General features: G+C 33.0%; 1 protein-coding gene across 2 annotated transcripts; it reads left to right on the forward strand.

Annotated features, from left to right (window-relative positions):
* The first annotated feature begins 1,141 nt into the window (after nucleotides 1-1,141).
* Nucleotides 1,142-15,205, forward strand: LOC140880584 (uncharacterized). Of its 2 annotated transcripts, none has more exons than XM_073285153.1 (17): nucleotides 1,142-1,354; nucleotides 1,430-1,493; nucleotides 2,013-2,121; nucleotides 2,401-2,463; nucleotides 2,608-2,708; nucleotides 4,111-4,177; nucleotides 4,280-4,351; nucleotides 6,204-6,365; nucleotides 9,302-9,375; nucleotides 9,462-9,559; nucleotides 10,864-10,971; nucleotides 11,283-11,380; nucleotides 11,929-12,066; nucleotides 12,453-12,500; nucleotides 13,791-13,905; nucleotides 14,048-14,148; nucleotides 14,935-15,205. In XM_073285153.1, exons 1-17 carry the CDS (start codon nucleotides 1,285-1,287, stop codon nucleotides 15,019-15,021), a joined length of 1,575 nt encoding a protein of 524 aa, XP_073141254.1. In that variant the 5' UTR covers nucleotides 1,142-1,284; the 3' UTR covers nucleotides 15,022-15,205. The 2 variants fall into 2 exon arrangements, with proteins under 2 accessions (XP_073141254.1, XP_073141255.1); XM_073285154.1 differs by having other exon boundaries at nucleotides 9,465-9,559.
* Nucleotides 15,206-16,513: the final 1,308 nt, after the last annotated feature.

Below are 16,513 nucleotides of genomic sequence, written 5' to 3' on the forward strand. Positions count from 1 at the left end.
ACACCTACTTGCTGCTTCAACTTTTTTAGCGGTATCCCCCACCAAGTCTATTACAACAAGCAAAACTCCAGCAATTAATTTTGATAGAATAACCATAATTATACTATTTACCATTCATATTAACGGAATGAGGTGAGAGCTGATGATATTGTTACGTTCTATAAATAATAATCTACAAAAATTTCAAAGAAAAAACTGAAAATTATCAAACTGAAAAATTTCAAAAGCAACGCACATTAGAGATTATAAGTGATTAATCAATAATTCATCTATTAATTCATTTAAATAATCGTCATTTTTTGCATTAAACTTTTACATACCATCTAGATTTACTTAATAAATTACAATCTAATATTAATTAAATACATAAGCTATGTTGTTATACACACAATTCATTATTTAACATTAAATAGTTAATGCTTTGATTCTTACCACAACTATAGGAATAATAATTTCAGAAGTTCGGATTTTGAATGTGAACAACTAATTAACAGGTTTTCGAAACTTCTTATATTTTGGCTATAGTTGAAAAAAAATATGTGAATGGAGTTTTTCTTAACCACAAACAAAAATATATAAGGAAAAATATAACTTAAGTTTGAAAATGAGAAAGAAAATATCACTAGGCATAAATCTTACATTAAAAAATAATATAAGAAACGTATCAAAAAATATTTCAATGCAAAATTGGGGAAAGTCTATGCTACCCCAAGACACTGATTTTTCCGCAAAATTGATATTGGTAGAATCTCTAGTGACGGTGTCTGGTGAGGCGGCAGCGGTATTTTGTAAGAGCCGACTAGAACGAAATAAATTTAAATGGAATGACCCAAGGGTATTTCAAATATAATATAAAATTTAAATAGATGAGGTAAAGCATTAGGTGGTGGAGCACCTCCGACGGCGGCGGGGATGAAACCGGGCGATGGTGGCGGCAGCACAAGGGGCAGTGGTGGTGGTGGAAGTCACGTTGTGGGCCGGGGTGAAAGAAGGGTGAGAAATGAAAATGAGTTTTAGAAAATTACGGTCGTCAAAAGGGTAAAAAATAAAAGAATAAGAAATTATAAAATAAATTTACGGTGAAACACGTGTCAAACAATAAATGGCTTAAGGTATTACCCTCTTGCCAGGGTCGAACGAACCCCATTTTTGGCAGGGAGATGATGGGTGGACACATCACACAAGGATGATGCCATCAGTCGATCATCTATTATAGTTGAATCATATCATAACAGCATCTTTCCGGAAAATTTCAGAAACAATTTGTGACTTTGTAGACAAGTAATGGAGGAAGAATATTCCGTTGATCCCGCTCAGCTACTCGAAGCCGCTTCCGACTTCGCCCACCGCCCTGGTTAACTCACCCTTCTCTCTGCATATCAATCATCAAGCAGGTTGTATGCATATTCATTGCAATTAATTTTTTCAGGTTCCCTCTCCGACACTTCAGCGCAGGAATTTCTCGCTCGCTTCCCTCTCCCTGCCGTTATTAGGTAATTTTGATTTTTTTTTTTTATGTATTATGTATTTCTGAAAATGTAAAACTGCTGTTGGGTGCGATTGATATTGAGCACTCTGTATTGTAACATAGTATCCGAGCATGAGATCCCATGTTCAAATGCCGCAGATGCAATCTGATTTCATAGCTTAATCAGTTTATGTCGTTGCTAGTTCAGGGGTTTCCATTTGTTCGAATCCAGTTGATCTTTAGATTTTTGGGTTTGTAATCCCGGGCCTTAGCTTAAAGGTGGGAAGTGTTTTCAGTTGGTTTTAGGTAGTGTTTGGGAAAGTGCTTCCTTGAAACATTCCCAAACTCTGCCTTAGTGCTTGCTTCTGTGTGTACTTAGATGGTTATTTCAGGCATTTGATGGTCTCTACGGTTTGGGATTGGTGGTCAGATATTGAGATGAGCCACATCTTTATGTTTGTTGCATTTCAATGTCATAGAATTTTGTTCACCATTTTAACTCTCTTTTGTGTCTTGTTTCTTTGAATTTGAAAATTTTAAACAGTGCTCTGCAAACTAGTGCGGATTATCCTGGCCTGGAAAATGCTGTGGTCCCTTGTTTGGAAAGGATTTTCAAAACTAAATATGGAGCATCTCTTATCCCTCATTTTATGGTATGGTAGCAATCTTGACGCATACAATTTGTAAGTAATGTTTCATTGATTATTAGAATTTCAAGCATTGCCTTGTGTAAAGGGATGGATACATATGAGTAAAGTTTGTTATGTGGCATTCATCTTGAGAATAAGATAGGAACTTACTTTTCTCTTTATTTACGATATTTTAGTTCGAATTTCACTTATCCCTAGCAGTCAACATCTATCTGCCTGGGATATCATCTTTGTTTCCTTTCTGTTTTGAGTTCTTATAAAGTTGTTTTTTTAATGATTCAGCCCTTTGTTTTAGTTGGTCTTGGAGCAGATTCTCAAAATGTGAAACGTCTAGCTTGCGTAACGGTATGTGTATGGTTTAGTTTTTCAGACGTTGTAGGAACTTCCGATTGACAACTGAATAATTTGCTATTCTCCTACACGTACTATCGTTTCAATTTTGAATTATTATATGCAATCATTGCAATAGACACATATGCAATGTTTCAGGTATCTTGTCTATTGTCAGAGAATACTGATAGGAGGATTTCCATTCAGCTAATTCGTCAGTATGGTGTTTACCCACTTCTGCTCAGTTGCCTGGTTGACGGGTAAACCTTGCACTTTACTGTTGTCATTGACATGTTCTTGCAAAATAAGGATTGTATTTTAGAAAAATCAACATTTGTGCATTCAGATCTCAGTGTTTTTAACAAGATTTTATTTCTCCTTTATGGATTGGTAATCTGTAAGTGCTTCTGTGAGAAAAGAACGTGTTTCTATTTGGTATAATTTTGCAAAGTTTGTTACGAACGGAATCTGTGATTTTTATGTTTTGTTGTTAGTTGTTCTGCCGATGATAATTGATTTTTCTTATCTATTACTAACTTATATTTATACGTCGTTTGTCCAGTTTGCTGTGGCACATGCTTAAAGCTTAACCTGAACTCTTTCTGTCAGACCATATTCTTGAACTTTTAAAGGAAAAAAAATGATATATTAAAAGAAACACTCAATTTGAAATGTTGTGACTTGTGAAGCCCAGCTATTTATTGTTTTGTGAATCTCAATAAATAAAACTTTGTGTGATTAACATCAATTGCATAATCGATACAATTTATATATCTCATAAAATTAACTAAAATTGCTCATTACTGCTCTTTGAAAATCTGGTTAAATTAGATGGTTAACAAACTGAGACAGCTTTCAATTTTTAAAGTGGGACTAAGGTAGTAGTATAGATTTTAGGTTTCTCTATGATTTTATGGCTTGTCAACATTCATAAATTTTTCTTGATTTAAGGTACTAATTACGAAAAAATTGGAGGAAATGATGTTTCTTTTTTATATTATCTTCATAAACAAGTATTTTACATGTGAGAAGACCTAAAGAAATTACGGGAACTGAACTGTCCAATTATTCATATGCCTTTCAAAGTAGCCAAGTGTTCAAAATTTTGCCTGCAGTTGATTGGATGATTTTACTATTCGATGCATCTTACATATAAACTCTCTTGAGATCTTCCGCTTCCTTCAATGTTTGGTATAAATTGAAGTACGGGGTGCTCAACATCGATTTGACGACTGGACCCCCTATCTTTTTCTCATGGAGTTGAAAATTGCACGATGACTAATTACTAAAATATATATATGTCTGTGATGGTGTTGCCAATTGGATGCAAAAAAATGGAATGTATATGAACCCCTAATCAATTTACTCATTACCTCGATATATGATGGAATGTATATGAACCCCTAATCAATTTACCCATTACCTCAATATATGGGAAATTGACCTTGATTTTGTATTATGGTGCCGGATCCTTTACACTACACTAAATGTTGTGGTTAGCAATCTTGCTTCTTCAGAAATCTATCAAGTTGCTTTACGGTTTGTGTGGTATATTAATCAAGTGTGGTTTATGTGTATCTGGAATATACTTGACAGAGACCACCGAGACTTTCTTTTTGTAATATTAAACAGTGCTAATCAAAACTCCTTGTTTTCTTACAGAGATGAGCAAGTGGCTGCTGCATCAGCTGATGCAATTAAAATTTTAGCCAGCTATCCTGAAGCAATGGTATGTGCCAAATGAGATGTATGGTCAATGATATTTCTAGTTTCCTCATTAATAATTTAATGACATTTTACTGATTAATAATTGCATAACGTTTTCCTACAGGGGATTGTCTTTCCATCAAGTACCAATGAAGCGACACATCTTGAAAATTTGGCTCGAAAGTGTTCACCCTTGGTAAATTCTCAATCAACATCACTTGTAATTTGTGCGCTGAATGTTATCTGTATCCAATCTCCAAAGAGTAGCTCACTGCTTCACTTTTTAATTTCATTAGTACATATTTATTATTTGCCTAATAAGAGAGAAATCACACTTTTAGTCTTACTAAGTTTTCACGTGAACTGATCAAATCAATTTAATTTTAGAATTCAATTCAAATATTTCAATATATTAATTACTATTTTATTTGCAATATCTGCTTGTTTCAACTCATTGATCTTTCGAAAAAGAACTAGACAAAACAAATCAAATTTGGGGAAAAATTTGTGCATGTCTGATTTGCTGTTTCTATATAATTTCAAATTGATTTTTGGTGCAGATTAGGTTTGAGAATTTTTCGTTCGTTGAATAAAATTTCAATCAGTTATGTTTGTTTGAAAATATTAAAATAAATATGATTAATTTTATTTTTTATTGGTCTGATTTGGTTGTTAAGTGATAAGTTACGCGTCCTTAGATGATAGAATAACATCACACTTAACCTCATTATTAAAAAATTACAACATGTATAAGAAAATTTGAATCTTTGAATTCCAAGTAACACAACGTGATTGCATATTTTGATTGTTATGTAATTTTAATTAAGAAAAATAGATGTTAGTATTATTACAATGAAGGCATTTTAGTGAAAATTTTGGCGTAACCTAGTAAACATATTCAATAAAATTACTTGTGAATAAATAGTAATGCCTGAAATTTTAGATGTTTCGTTAATTATTTACAGATATTTGAAGTTTAAGTATTTTTCTTAGCGAGTGTGTGTTGAATGTTGATGATCAATTGGTAAAAAGATATTCATGTTTGGAGATGCTTTATTGTTATATTTTTGTTGAGACCATGGAGATGCTTTATTACAACTATTATGTTTTGATAATAAGTTCACTAAGAGCCTGTTTGGATTTCATAGACTTTTTTTAAAAAAAGTGTTTTTTTAAGCTCTAATTTTGGGCTTTTGAAAAAGCTCTAAATTTAATTTTAAAAAGTACTTTTTAAAGCACTTAAATGACCATCCAAACACCTTATAACTAAAAAAGCACTTTTGTTTTTAAAAAAAAATGCTTTTCTGGTCTGGCTTTTGATACCAAACGAGGCCTAAGTCTAATTATAGATTTTTTGGTGGTTTTTTATGTATTAAGATGTTAATAATTTGCAGTAAGTATAATTTTTTGTTCAAGATATAGATTAAAATATGGAAACATGTAGTGCTTAAGGATATGTTTGTTGGTTTAAAAGTCAAGAAGAAACATATAAAAATAATCTTCTCAATTATAAAATGATGAGGAGTTCCACAAGCACCTTTTCTAGTGCACATAATCCTCATCCAAAACGTATTTGCCTTGAACTTTCTGAAAACCATTTCCTCGGAAAGTTGTGTTTGTTGTTCTTTAGGACCGTTGGCTACTTGGTGTAGAGTTGGTTCTAACTACATAGGTCATATTGATTCTGAAACTATGTCGAACATTATATTTTGCGTGCAAAAGGATTGAGAATCATGAAGTTCCATTACAATGGTGATAGGTACATGTTGGTCAACCTAAAACTTTGGAGAGACTGGATGCTACACTCATTTCCTTTTTGTCATAAACTGCAGCCACTACCTTTATAAATTTAATTCCGTTGTTGGTTGATCTAGGATTTGCAATTGAAAGCACACCAACTAATTTTGTGAAATTTATTTTTTTTAATTTTTTCCTGAAGGAGATTTGATTTAACCCGATAATACCTTATGCTTCATACTTTTGTGGATATTTGGCATCAGTTCAATTCAAGTTCTTTTATGCTTTCTTATTTTTCAAAACGTGTTAAGGGAAGAGTTCGGCTTTTAGCCTTGATAGTGAGGCTCTTCTCTATTTCAAGCTCTGTGGCATCAGAAATCTCAAAATCAAATCTTCTAAATCTATTGGAGGCTGAAGTGAGAAATACTGAAGATACTCTGGTTATTTTGAGTGTGCTGGAACTTCTAGCTGAGGTTCGTCTTTAATATTGTTTTTTTTGCACTGCGCATTACTTCACCATCAAATCTGATAGTATCCATGTTTATCTTGATTATGCAGTTGGGTATATTTAGGGAAAAAAATCATAATTAGGGGTGCCGACGAACCGAATTGAGTCAAATACTTAGCATTTTTCCATTGAGATTGAGCTTGAATTTTTTATCTTACTGAAAGCTTGAAAAAAACTCTCTTGGGCTCTAATGTTTGCTCACTAAGCATTTGAATTCGAGCTCGGTTTGTTTGGTTTGAACTTAATTATTAAGCTTTCTCATGCAAAAGTTCAAACTAGCTAGAGGTCATTATTTCGTTCATTTTGAAAATATCTATAAAAAATTTAAAATTAATAATTGTTAAAGTTCACCGAGCGGCGCATGAGCTATCAAACAAATGACTTGAGGTTCGCATTTGACCTGAAAATATATTCGAACATATCCGAGCTTGGCTCGAGTTTGCTGATTTTCAATATAAATGAAATCATAATTGAGCCAGCTTGAGAGGGTAGAAATCCTGCATGATTTGTTTTCAATCATACTAACAATCTAAGCTTGTAAGGTAACCACTGAGTACCATACAGAAATGGCCCAGAAATACGGCCTTAACTCGAATGTGTTTGTTTGTTTTGTTTTGTTTTGTTTTGTTTTTCCCCCCCGAAAATGTTTATGTTAATGCTTATCATATGGTGATACTGGAGATACGCTGTGGCTTGAGACTTTAAGAAAGAAACCGTAATTTCATCTGAATGATGATTGTGTTTTGCCATTAATTCCCACTAGTTTAGAAAGTAATGGTTATGCTATATTTCAAATGTTAAATAAAGTTAGACTGAATCGTGTGTTCCACCCTGGAAAGAGAGCATTTTCGAATTTTACACCCTAACATCCGCATATGTTGATTGTTGGGCAAACTGTAATCTAGAATGATCTCAATTAAAGACGAGTGGTATAGTTGCTCAAAAAATTTATAATTAACCCAATGAACTCCCTCCTACTATTCACATAATTTCCCTGCAAATATGCCTATCCTTTTTATTGTCTAGTTCACGTACCTTGCATGTTTTGCCTTATAGTAAGCCACTATTTGCTTGTATTGACAGAACAATGTGGTGATTATGATAAATAATTTGATTTCGAGGTGTTTGGTCGCATTATTAAACATAACGACAATTTGAATTCTAATCGTATTTATATACCATTCAAAAAGCTTTTATATATTTTTCTTTAAGAGGGTGTTTGACAGAGCTTAAAAGCTTTTTCAAACAGCTTATAAGCTGTTTTAGAGCTTTTAAGCTCTAAATTTTTGTTTGGTAATTCTTTTTTAAAACAGCTTATAAGCTGTCAAAATAAGTTGTTTGACAACTTATAAGCTGTTTTTAAAAAAGTAAGGGGGAATGTACTTTTTTCAAAAAGATCTTATTTTAACATTTTATCACTCTAAAATATCCTTAAATATTTTAATAAATCTCCATCATATCCTCCACCCATTAAATATTAAATAATTTTTTTAAAAAAATTCCAAATCACAAAAACTTTTCTAAAATAAAATATTATAACAATTTTATTTTTTAATATATGTTTATTCTAAAACTATTTTCATATATGTATAACTCGAAACATTATTTTCATATAATTATACTTTTTTTGGTAATTTCGACGATAAAAAGAATTTTATAATACCAAACACATCAACATCTTAAAGTTATTTAAAATAAGTTTATCCAAACACTTTAACAGCTTATTTTTTAAATAAGTTATAACAACTTATAAGCTCGTAAAACAGCTTTTAAGCTCTAGGAGCTTATAAGCTCTTTTTAATAAGTTTAACCAAACACCCTATAAATCAAACTTTCAACTCAATTTTATCTCATCTCCCACTCATTTCCTTTGGCAGCCCCTTCTTCACATCCACAAGTTAACCCGGTTTTCCGCCTCAATTTTCTCCTTCTTGTCTTCTTCTTCTTTTAATTAGTTTTTAGAGCTATCTCTTCACACTTTTGTGAAATTTTTTACCACAAGAGAAGAATTGGGTTTCAATTAAATTAAAGAATATATAAAAAGGGAAAGTAATGAATGATGGTGAGGTAGCTCACACAGCGGCAATGGCTGTAGCTTGCCAAATCTTTTACTTCTGAATTTCGTCCTACGTTTTTTGCATTTCGGCTTTGAACACAAGGAATGCCCAAAGGCCAAATCCTAGTAAGTGCTCCTTTTTCTTTTAAATTTCTGCAGTCACCAGTGCTGAATCATTGCTTCCTTTGTCCAAATGGTGATTGATTTTGAGGTCTAGTATGTCTTGGAACAAGCCAACCTTCTTTAAATTATAGGTAACCAAATTTGAAATCTGAAACATAGAAAAATCACCCTTCTCATACAATATAGTTCCAGCATCAGCAGAAACATAAGACAGTGCCTCCTTACTGCCAGCATCATCTAACACGCCACCGCTCCAATAGTTCCACCCATTTCAGAAGTGTTTGCATAGTTTTTTTGGTCGTATTACTCTAATGTACATGGATCGATGGATAATCTCCAAATGCGAACAATATTTATGTCGGTCTGAGGAAATGTGAACCAAACATGGGGTGAATGGAGATTAGAAATTAATTATCGCTTAATCATTTGTACTGAATGGTGCCTAAAGGAATAAAACTCCAAACAAATTTTAGTTCAAGTTTTTATGAACATAACTTTTGTTTCCTCATTTTTCAAATAAAAGTTGTATGTCGAATGACTAGAAGTGAATATCATCTGTTTAAGAATTTTCAAATAATGTAAACGTATGTAAATATTATCCATAGATATAGTTTAACCTCAAATGATTTTCTTAACTTTGTAATTTTCATGCTCATACTTTATTGTTTAGTAGGCATAAATACCATGATCTCAGTGAAATTTATCTTTTCTTGATAATGAAGTTGGCAGAAGCTCAGCATAGTGCAGAGTTTGTGTCAAGAACCAGCCTCTTTCAAATTCTATGTTCTATTATCAGGTTTTTGGAAAACTGGCTTTTCTCTTTTAGTATTTGTCGTCCTTCGGTTTTTATGCCTTATGCAATGAAATTTCGAACTTTACTAGCAGTGAAGCTGCAGAAACGATCTTAAGATCACGGGCAATGGTGATAGCAGGAAGGCTTCTGTCAAAGGGAGATGCTTTTGAATTCATTGATGGCTCCAGTAGGTTTAATGTCCTTTTTTCTATTTTATTCTACAGCCCAAAATTTATGCCAGGTTACTGGTGTGCTTTTATCATTTTGTGTCATTTAGCAGTTTGAAGTTCCATTCTCTAAATGAAGCCTGCAATGGCTGTTCTTTGGTATAGCGTTTGAAGGCTAATATTGTTATTGTCAATCAAGCACTATCTCTGCCATAGCAACATGCTTTTTTTAAGCACTGTATGTTGAAAACACGAGGAAAAACACTCCTGTAGTTTATTGTGAAGGAATCCTGCTGAGTTATTACTCCTCCAAACAACCAATTCCGTATAAAATACGCTCGAATGCATGTATGCTGCTTAAAAATAGGTAAGATGCTTTATGAAAAAGGGAGTACGAAAAAGATGAAAGGGTTATGCATGGGGCCAGAAAGTGTATCTCACAATCTTTTCGTTTTTGGCCAAAATGTGGAAATCCCAACAATTTAGGCATTTAGTGCTACGCTTGAACAAAATGTTGGTTCACAAAATGTTAGAATTGCTTCCCTACTTATTTTGCTCTCTGATAACCAATTGTTGAACATGCCGGAATAGAATTTCAAAACATAGATGTTCATTTCTCTATGAATACAAACACGACTTCTCTGGAAGCCCATCTGAAATTAATCACCATTTATAATAATGTCAGTGTGTGGTTTCGGTTGATTGACCTCATTAGTGTTGTAACTTTTGAATTTTCATTCTTATTAGAATGTCCCAGTATCTTTTCGACAATTTTGTGAACGCTTTGCAGGAATAGGCCTGTACGTTTCTTTAAAATAGACCTCATTTCACTTTTGTACATAATACAATACATTGCATCACATGTGTTTTGGTCTCGTGGTCTATTTTTTAAAAAACTTTTTAAACCATTCAATTGTTGCAAATCATCCCAATTTTTTTGAGTTTTTAATATTGTTGGTATAATATTCAGGGGGGTTGTTATTTACGCACCATTTTGTGTTATCTACTCTCCACTTAATGTGTAAAATTTATTCACATATGGAGTGCAGATAACAAAACATGGAGTGTAAATTACCACTCCCAATTATTAATGCATGGGTGACATGAGTCAAGTGAAATAGCAAACTCGACAATTATGTTAGCTGCAATCTGTTTTTTCTCGTCTTGTACTATGGAGGTTTACATATAGAATATTAGTAAGTTTTACTGACCAAGATTATGTATTCTCGTCATGGTCTACATTTCGAACAATTGCAACCAACAGAAAAGGATTTGGGGCATTCAAGAGAAATTTATGCCTGGTAATGTTCACTCTTGAAAACAGGTATTACAAGTGTTCTTTCAGCTATTGAGAGAAAGTTTGAGTTCCTGCAAAGCCAAGATTCAGATGAATGTGAATGTGCCCTTGAAGCATTGGGTCAAATTGGATCATGTCAGTATGCATCTATATTATATATGTTGTAAAATTCTACAACTTTTACCTTTTACCTTTCAACCTCCTTCTATGTAATCAAGTCATAATTATTCCGTGTTTTATGAGTTTTTCCTACGTATGCGCCTGTTCCCCAAACTAACTACTTTTTCATCCTTAAATTGAGTGAGTGCTAACTATACATTTCTTACTCAAATTTTCTGTTTGGCTCTGTTAAACCTTTTTAATAAGTAAATAAATTAAAGAGAATAATTTTATTTGCTTGTAGTCTGGACTTTAAGCCCTTCTCATTATATGTAAAAATTATGCAGCATTTCAGGGAGCAACATTACTTCTGTCAACTTCACCTCCTGCTGCTAGACATGTTGTAGATGCTGCCTTTGACCGTCAGCATCATGGTAAACAGCTGGTGAGCAGACTTGCCTCACTGCTTCATTTTTTTTTGGGTAAAAATTTCAATTAGCAAACTCAGTCCTTTCAACACTGGTTTACAACACCTCTCCCCTGATTTTTTGTTTTAAATGGGTTCACATGCACATGAGGACCCACTCGTAACAGTCGTCTCCAAAAGTTTGATAGCATCCAACAAAACAAAACTATTTTGGCCACAAGATATGATAGAGAGTATATCAAATAAAATCTGGAATAAAGGATCATATTCTTTTGGTGGAAGTAGTTTATTGTGATTAGGCCAAGAAGCTTTCTGGGACTTGTTCCCCATTTCTAGCAAACTTTTACCCCTTTCTGGAAGTGTGAAGAAGAAATGATACTATTACATAAATAATAATGCTGCAAGGATGGACAGTTCAAGCATCGTAAATGTGTATCTTTTATACATTTTGATCTTTCAATCGGAGTGTGTTGTCAGACCGAATAAGAATAGAAATGTTTTCTGTTTAAATATCAATTGACAATATCACCTTTTTATGATTGAGGCTGGTTCTTTTATGGGCACAGGCTGCCTTACATGCTCTCGGAAACATTGCTGGCGAAACACGTGTGGAGAACAATGTTGTCCTTAGTAACACAGCTGAGGAAAACCTTAAGCGCTTGATTTATGAGAAAGCATCTAACACATCTAAACTGACTCCATCAGTAAGTTGATTCTTCTCGACCTCCTTTTGGTTGTTAATTCACATACTTGTCCTCTCTTATTGCTTCACTGTGGCAGGTTTGGTCTTTCCCTTATTTGTTTACTGTGTTATAGTTATTTTGTGGGATCAGAAAATAATTATTGATAAGCTGGAGAGGACAAAGAATGAATAAATTATAGGGATTCTTCAGCATGCTTCAAAATCATCGTATGTACTACATAGCCACCGGATCCATGATGAACTTGTTCTTTAAGCTATATTTACTATTTTTGAGTGAACGTACTCTGCCAATGATGTATTTTCAGTCTTATTTTTAATGTCCTTGGTTATCCTGAATGTTCTTTTTTCTGCATCCTGTTCTTGATATGATGGTGATGTATGTTGCAGGGACTACTACTATCAATCCTTCAGCAAGATTCTGAAATTCGTATGGCGGTGAGAAAGCACTTGAATGACTATTAATTTAAAAAGCGTCTTTCTGAATTGAATCTCTATTTATGAGCGTTGATTCAATGTGGTTAATTCTAAAATTATCCTGGTTAATGAAGTAAACAGGAAATTTAAAGGATAAAACTCCGTTGTCAAAAACATCTTTTGTTTCAGTGATGAACTTTTCCACATCTCTCATTTCTCAGGCACCATGTTGCAATGTCCGGTCTCCTTGTGCTAAATACATTGGCTATGGAGAAGTAGAAGCTGAAAACAGATTTTTAGGTAGTGTTTGGGAGAGCTTTTAGGAAGCACTTCTCAGCTTTTTTTTTGCACAAAATTTTAGAAGTTCTTCCAAACACTACCTAAGTCTCTTTATCTTGTTACAAACCTGGTGCCTTTATTTTTTTACCCCCGCCCCCCAAAAAATGATTTCCCTCTTTTTTTAGCCTGATCATGTTTGATTGTTTGGTATTACAATTCCTGGTTTCTATATTTTATGGCAAAAAAAAGGAAGAAAAATCACCTTGAATTTGTTGAACGTATATGTTGAGTATGTTTTCTTGTTTTAGTACTTTAAAGGACATAAGTAATATGACTTCCCTTCACAATCAATTGATTTCTGGGTTTGTCTTTTTGTTTTTTAAACTTTAAAGGACATAAATAATATGACTTCCTTTCACAATCAATTGATTTCTGTGTTTGTCTATGGCTTTTATATATATGGTCTAGTTCTATCTCCTGGGAACTAAGAGGAATCATCATTATGAACTAAAGAGTAGGAAGTGAACAAATTTAGATGTCGCCTTCATAAAGTTGTACCCTATTTTAGCTAAGAAATGAAACTCGGCTAAAGGAGCAAATGAATGTATGATAAGAGGATTTGAAGACTAAGCAAGTTAATCTAGTTTCATGTGACCATAAAACATATGGCAGAAAAAAGTTATCATAGTTAGTGTAGTACCAAAGGATATAAATAGGACACATAGTCTCATTTGTAAACATTCGACATATGTCAATCTAAATTTCTCTCGATTTTGAGTATTCTCTCTCAATTCTCACCCCATTCTCAGGAGTCCGGCTGACTCGAACTAGCCACCCTATCATTTGGGATGTCGGCTTCATAAAATTGTACCCTATTTTTTAGCTAAGAAATGAAGCAAAGCAAAAGGAGGATGAGTTTTTCTCTGGCTTGACAAAATATATTGTCAAGATTATTTTTTTATGCTGTGGGTAAATAGAACTATAGAAGTATAAGGTTTATGAGCCTATCTTGATATTTTTTTTTATAAACAGGGTTATAGACTGATTACTGGGTTGGTGGCTCGACCCTGGTGTCTGATGGACCTTATCTCACGATCGGAGATTATTTCCATACTGGTTGACACTTATACTGAAACCAAAAAGATAGGTGCATCTCTGTTACCATACTGGTACTAGTATCTCACGGTCAGAGATAGGTCTCAATATAATAATAATGATAATATGGGAAGAGTCTTCTCCACACGAGAGAGAAGTTAGTAACTTGTCCTACCCTTGCGATGATTTTTCAGGAATGGAGTCTAGACACAGATGTTGTGAAGCAATATACCGGGCCTTCGTATCATCTAGTAAACTATCAAGTGATCCAACTTTCGCTGACATCGCTGTGAAGGTTTGATATCGTGTTATCTCTCTGGAGATATATTTCAATGTTTATCATTTCAGACCTTTGCATATCATGGCTCAAAAATCTCAATTTAATTTGCATGACTTGGGCAGCCTTTAACTCGAAAATTATGTCCTAGCATAAATGTATACGCGATGCTCCTGGACCCATCATATCTAATCTAATTGCATAAATTCTGAAAATGAAGCTAATACACCTCAATATTCCCTAATGTAGTCGAAAGCTAGAATTGTGGTACGAGCAAATTTGCGGGTGCAAGTGCAAGAGAAACATTTCATACAGATGATTTGTTTCAGAACTCCAATCTCTTGCAGTGATTCAATACTCGTTCTACGTATGTTTGATGAATTACGTGGATTATTGAAATTATTTGATGATCATGTATCGTTATCAGACGCGCAAAACACGGGATTTAAGCGTCAATTAAAACAAAGCATTCTTGCAGATACCGTAGGAACACCAGATATCACACGTTTGTGTGAATCCATAAAGAATTTACACTGTTCTATGTGAGTCATGCCCGACAATGATATCATTGACTGGATACACGGGTTACAACACAGCATCAATTAAAACGAAGCATTCTTTAGATAATGTAGGAACACCAGATATCACACATTTGTGTGAATTCATAAAGAATTTACACTTTCGTCTGTGTGATTCATGCCTGACGCTGGTATCATTGACTAGATACATGGGTTAATGTTTGTATTTTGTGCCATGATCCGACTGTGTCTTATTAATTATTTTTGTTCCAAAAAACACTTGCAGCTACAGGAAGCAATAAGAAAGGGTCCTTACCTTGCAACCAAGCAGTCTGAAGTTCAACCTGTTGTTATGACAGCAGATAGATTTTGATGGCATCGGTGTAATTTGCTTGTATTTCGTATTAAGCTTAGCTCAGAGGATGTAAAATTAAACTGATTTCAAAACGTTTTGGAGGATATGTTGTTTGTATCATGCTTGGTGAGATCGCTCTGGGATACGAGAATTACTCGAACTCAATAAGTGAAAAATGAAAAATGAAAATTCTAAGTGTCTATTGTTAGTTTGTACACAAGTTGCATATGAATCGAGTCGAGCTTTAGTATCATACTACTTGAGTTCTATTCTTTTAATTTTGTAAGTCAATCGAGTATTAAATTTCAAGCTCAAGCGTGAAAGTGTTAGTGGCATAATTTTAAAGTTTAAATTTTATATTTATATTGAAAAAAACACTTTAAATTATATATCTTTTTAAAAAATGATAATAATATATAGTTACCCGAGTGGTTTACTTGAATTCGACTCGAGTAGGAACTATTACAAATTGAATTTGACTCGAGTGAAGATTCGAGTCACTCGAACTCAACTTAAGCTCGATTAAATCAGACTTTGAGTCGAGTTTCGATCGAATCGCTTTGCATCATGCACCCCTAGTTTGTACAATAGTGTTGTTTGTACAATGGTGACCAACGGGGAACGACGGAGGAGATGAAATTTGAGAGAATAGATTTCTTTTTTTCCCATACAAAAAACATATATTATGTTTATGAAAAATAAAAATTTGTAATTTTTTTTTACGATAGAACTCATAGTTTTTATTGTTCGGTATAAATTTGTAAACCTTCACACAAAACGTTATTTAACCAAGTAAATCGTATTGGACAAATTATGTGTTGATTGTTTGGCCAATAATTACAAACAATTTACATAATATATATCATTATAATTAAATGTTAAAATATAATATATATTGTATTTAAATTTTCATCTAATCACTTTTTAAAGTCGTGGAAACATTGTACAACTAATTCACGATTTTACGTCCGTGCTTCTATCATGGATACCATATTCGACTGGGCAATATGCGAGTTGTTCAGGAGGTGGATCAGTGTTCATGTGAGAAGAAATTACCGTTGGTTTTAGTTTAAAGATATTTCTATCTTTTGTTGTAATTCGATTGAGTTGTATAATTAATTCTTAAGTTTTCAGTCATATTCCGCTATTAATAATTTATTTTTTTAATAAAGTTAATTACATGATTATCAAGTGATTAGTAGTAGATTCGGATAGAGTAAAATTAAAGGAATTTAAATATTGACAACGTTAAATAAAAAAAAAAGTATATTAGTTTAATTTTTGACATATTTTTTTAAGTAGTTTTTAAATACAGACCATAAAAATTTAAACAAAAAAATTAGATATTGGAAACTAAACCATATGATATAGCTTATATTTTTATTTAAATATATAATTTAAATATATAATTTCTGGTTAATGACCACAAGTAGAATAAATAGATTAAAAAATTAAAAGTTTAGAAAAGACATATAACTTTTATTTAAACATATAATTTGTGGCTAAGTAC

Source organism: Henckelia pumila, chromosome 2 (genome assembly GCF_033568475.1).
Source record: "Henckelia pumila isolate YLH828 chromosome 2, ASM3356847v2, whole genome shotgun sequence".
In the NCBI taxonomy this organism is placed as follows: domain Eukaryota; kingdom Viridiplantae; phylum Streptophyta; class Magnoliopsida; order Lamiales; family Gesneriaceae; genus Henckelia; species Henckelia pumila.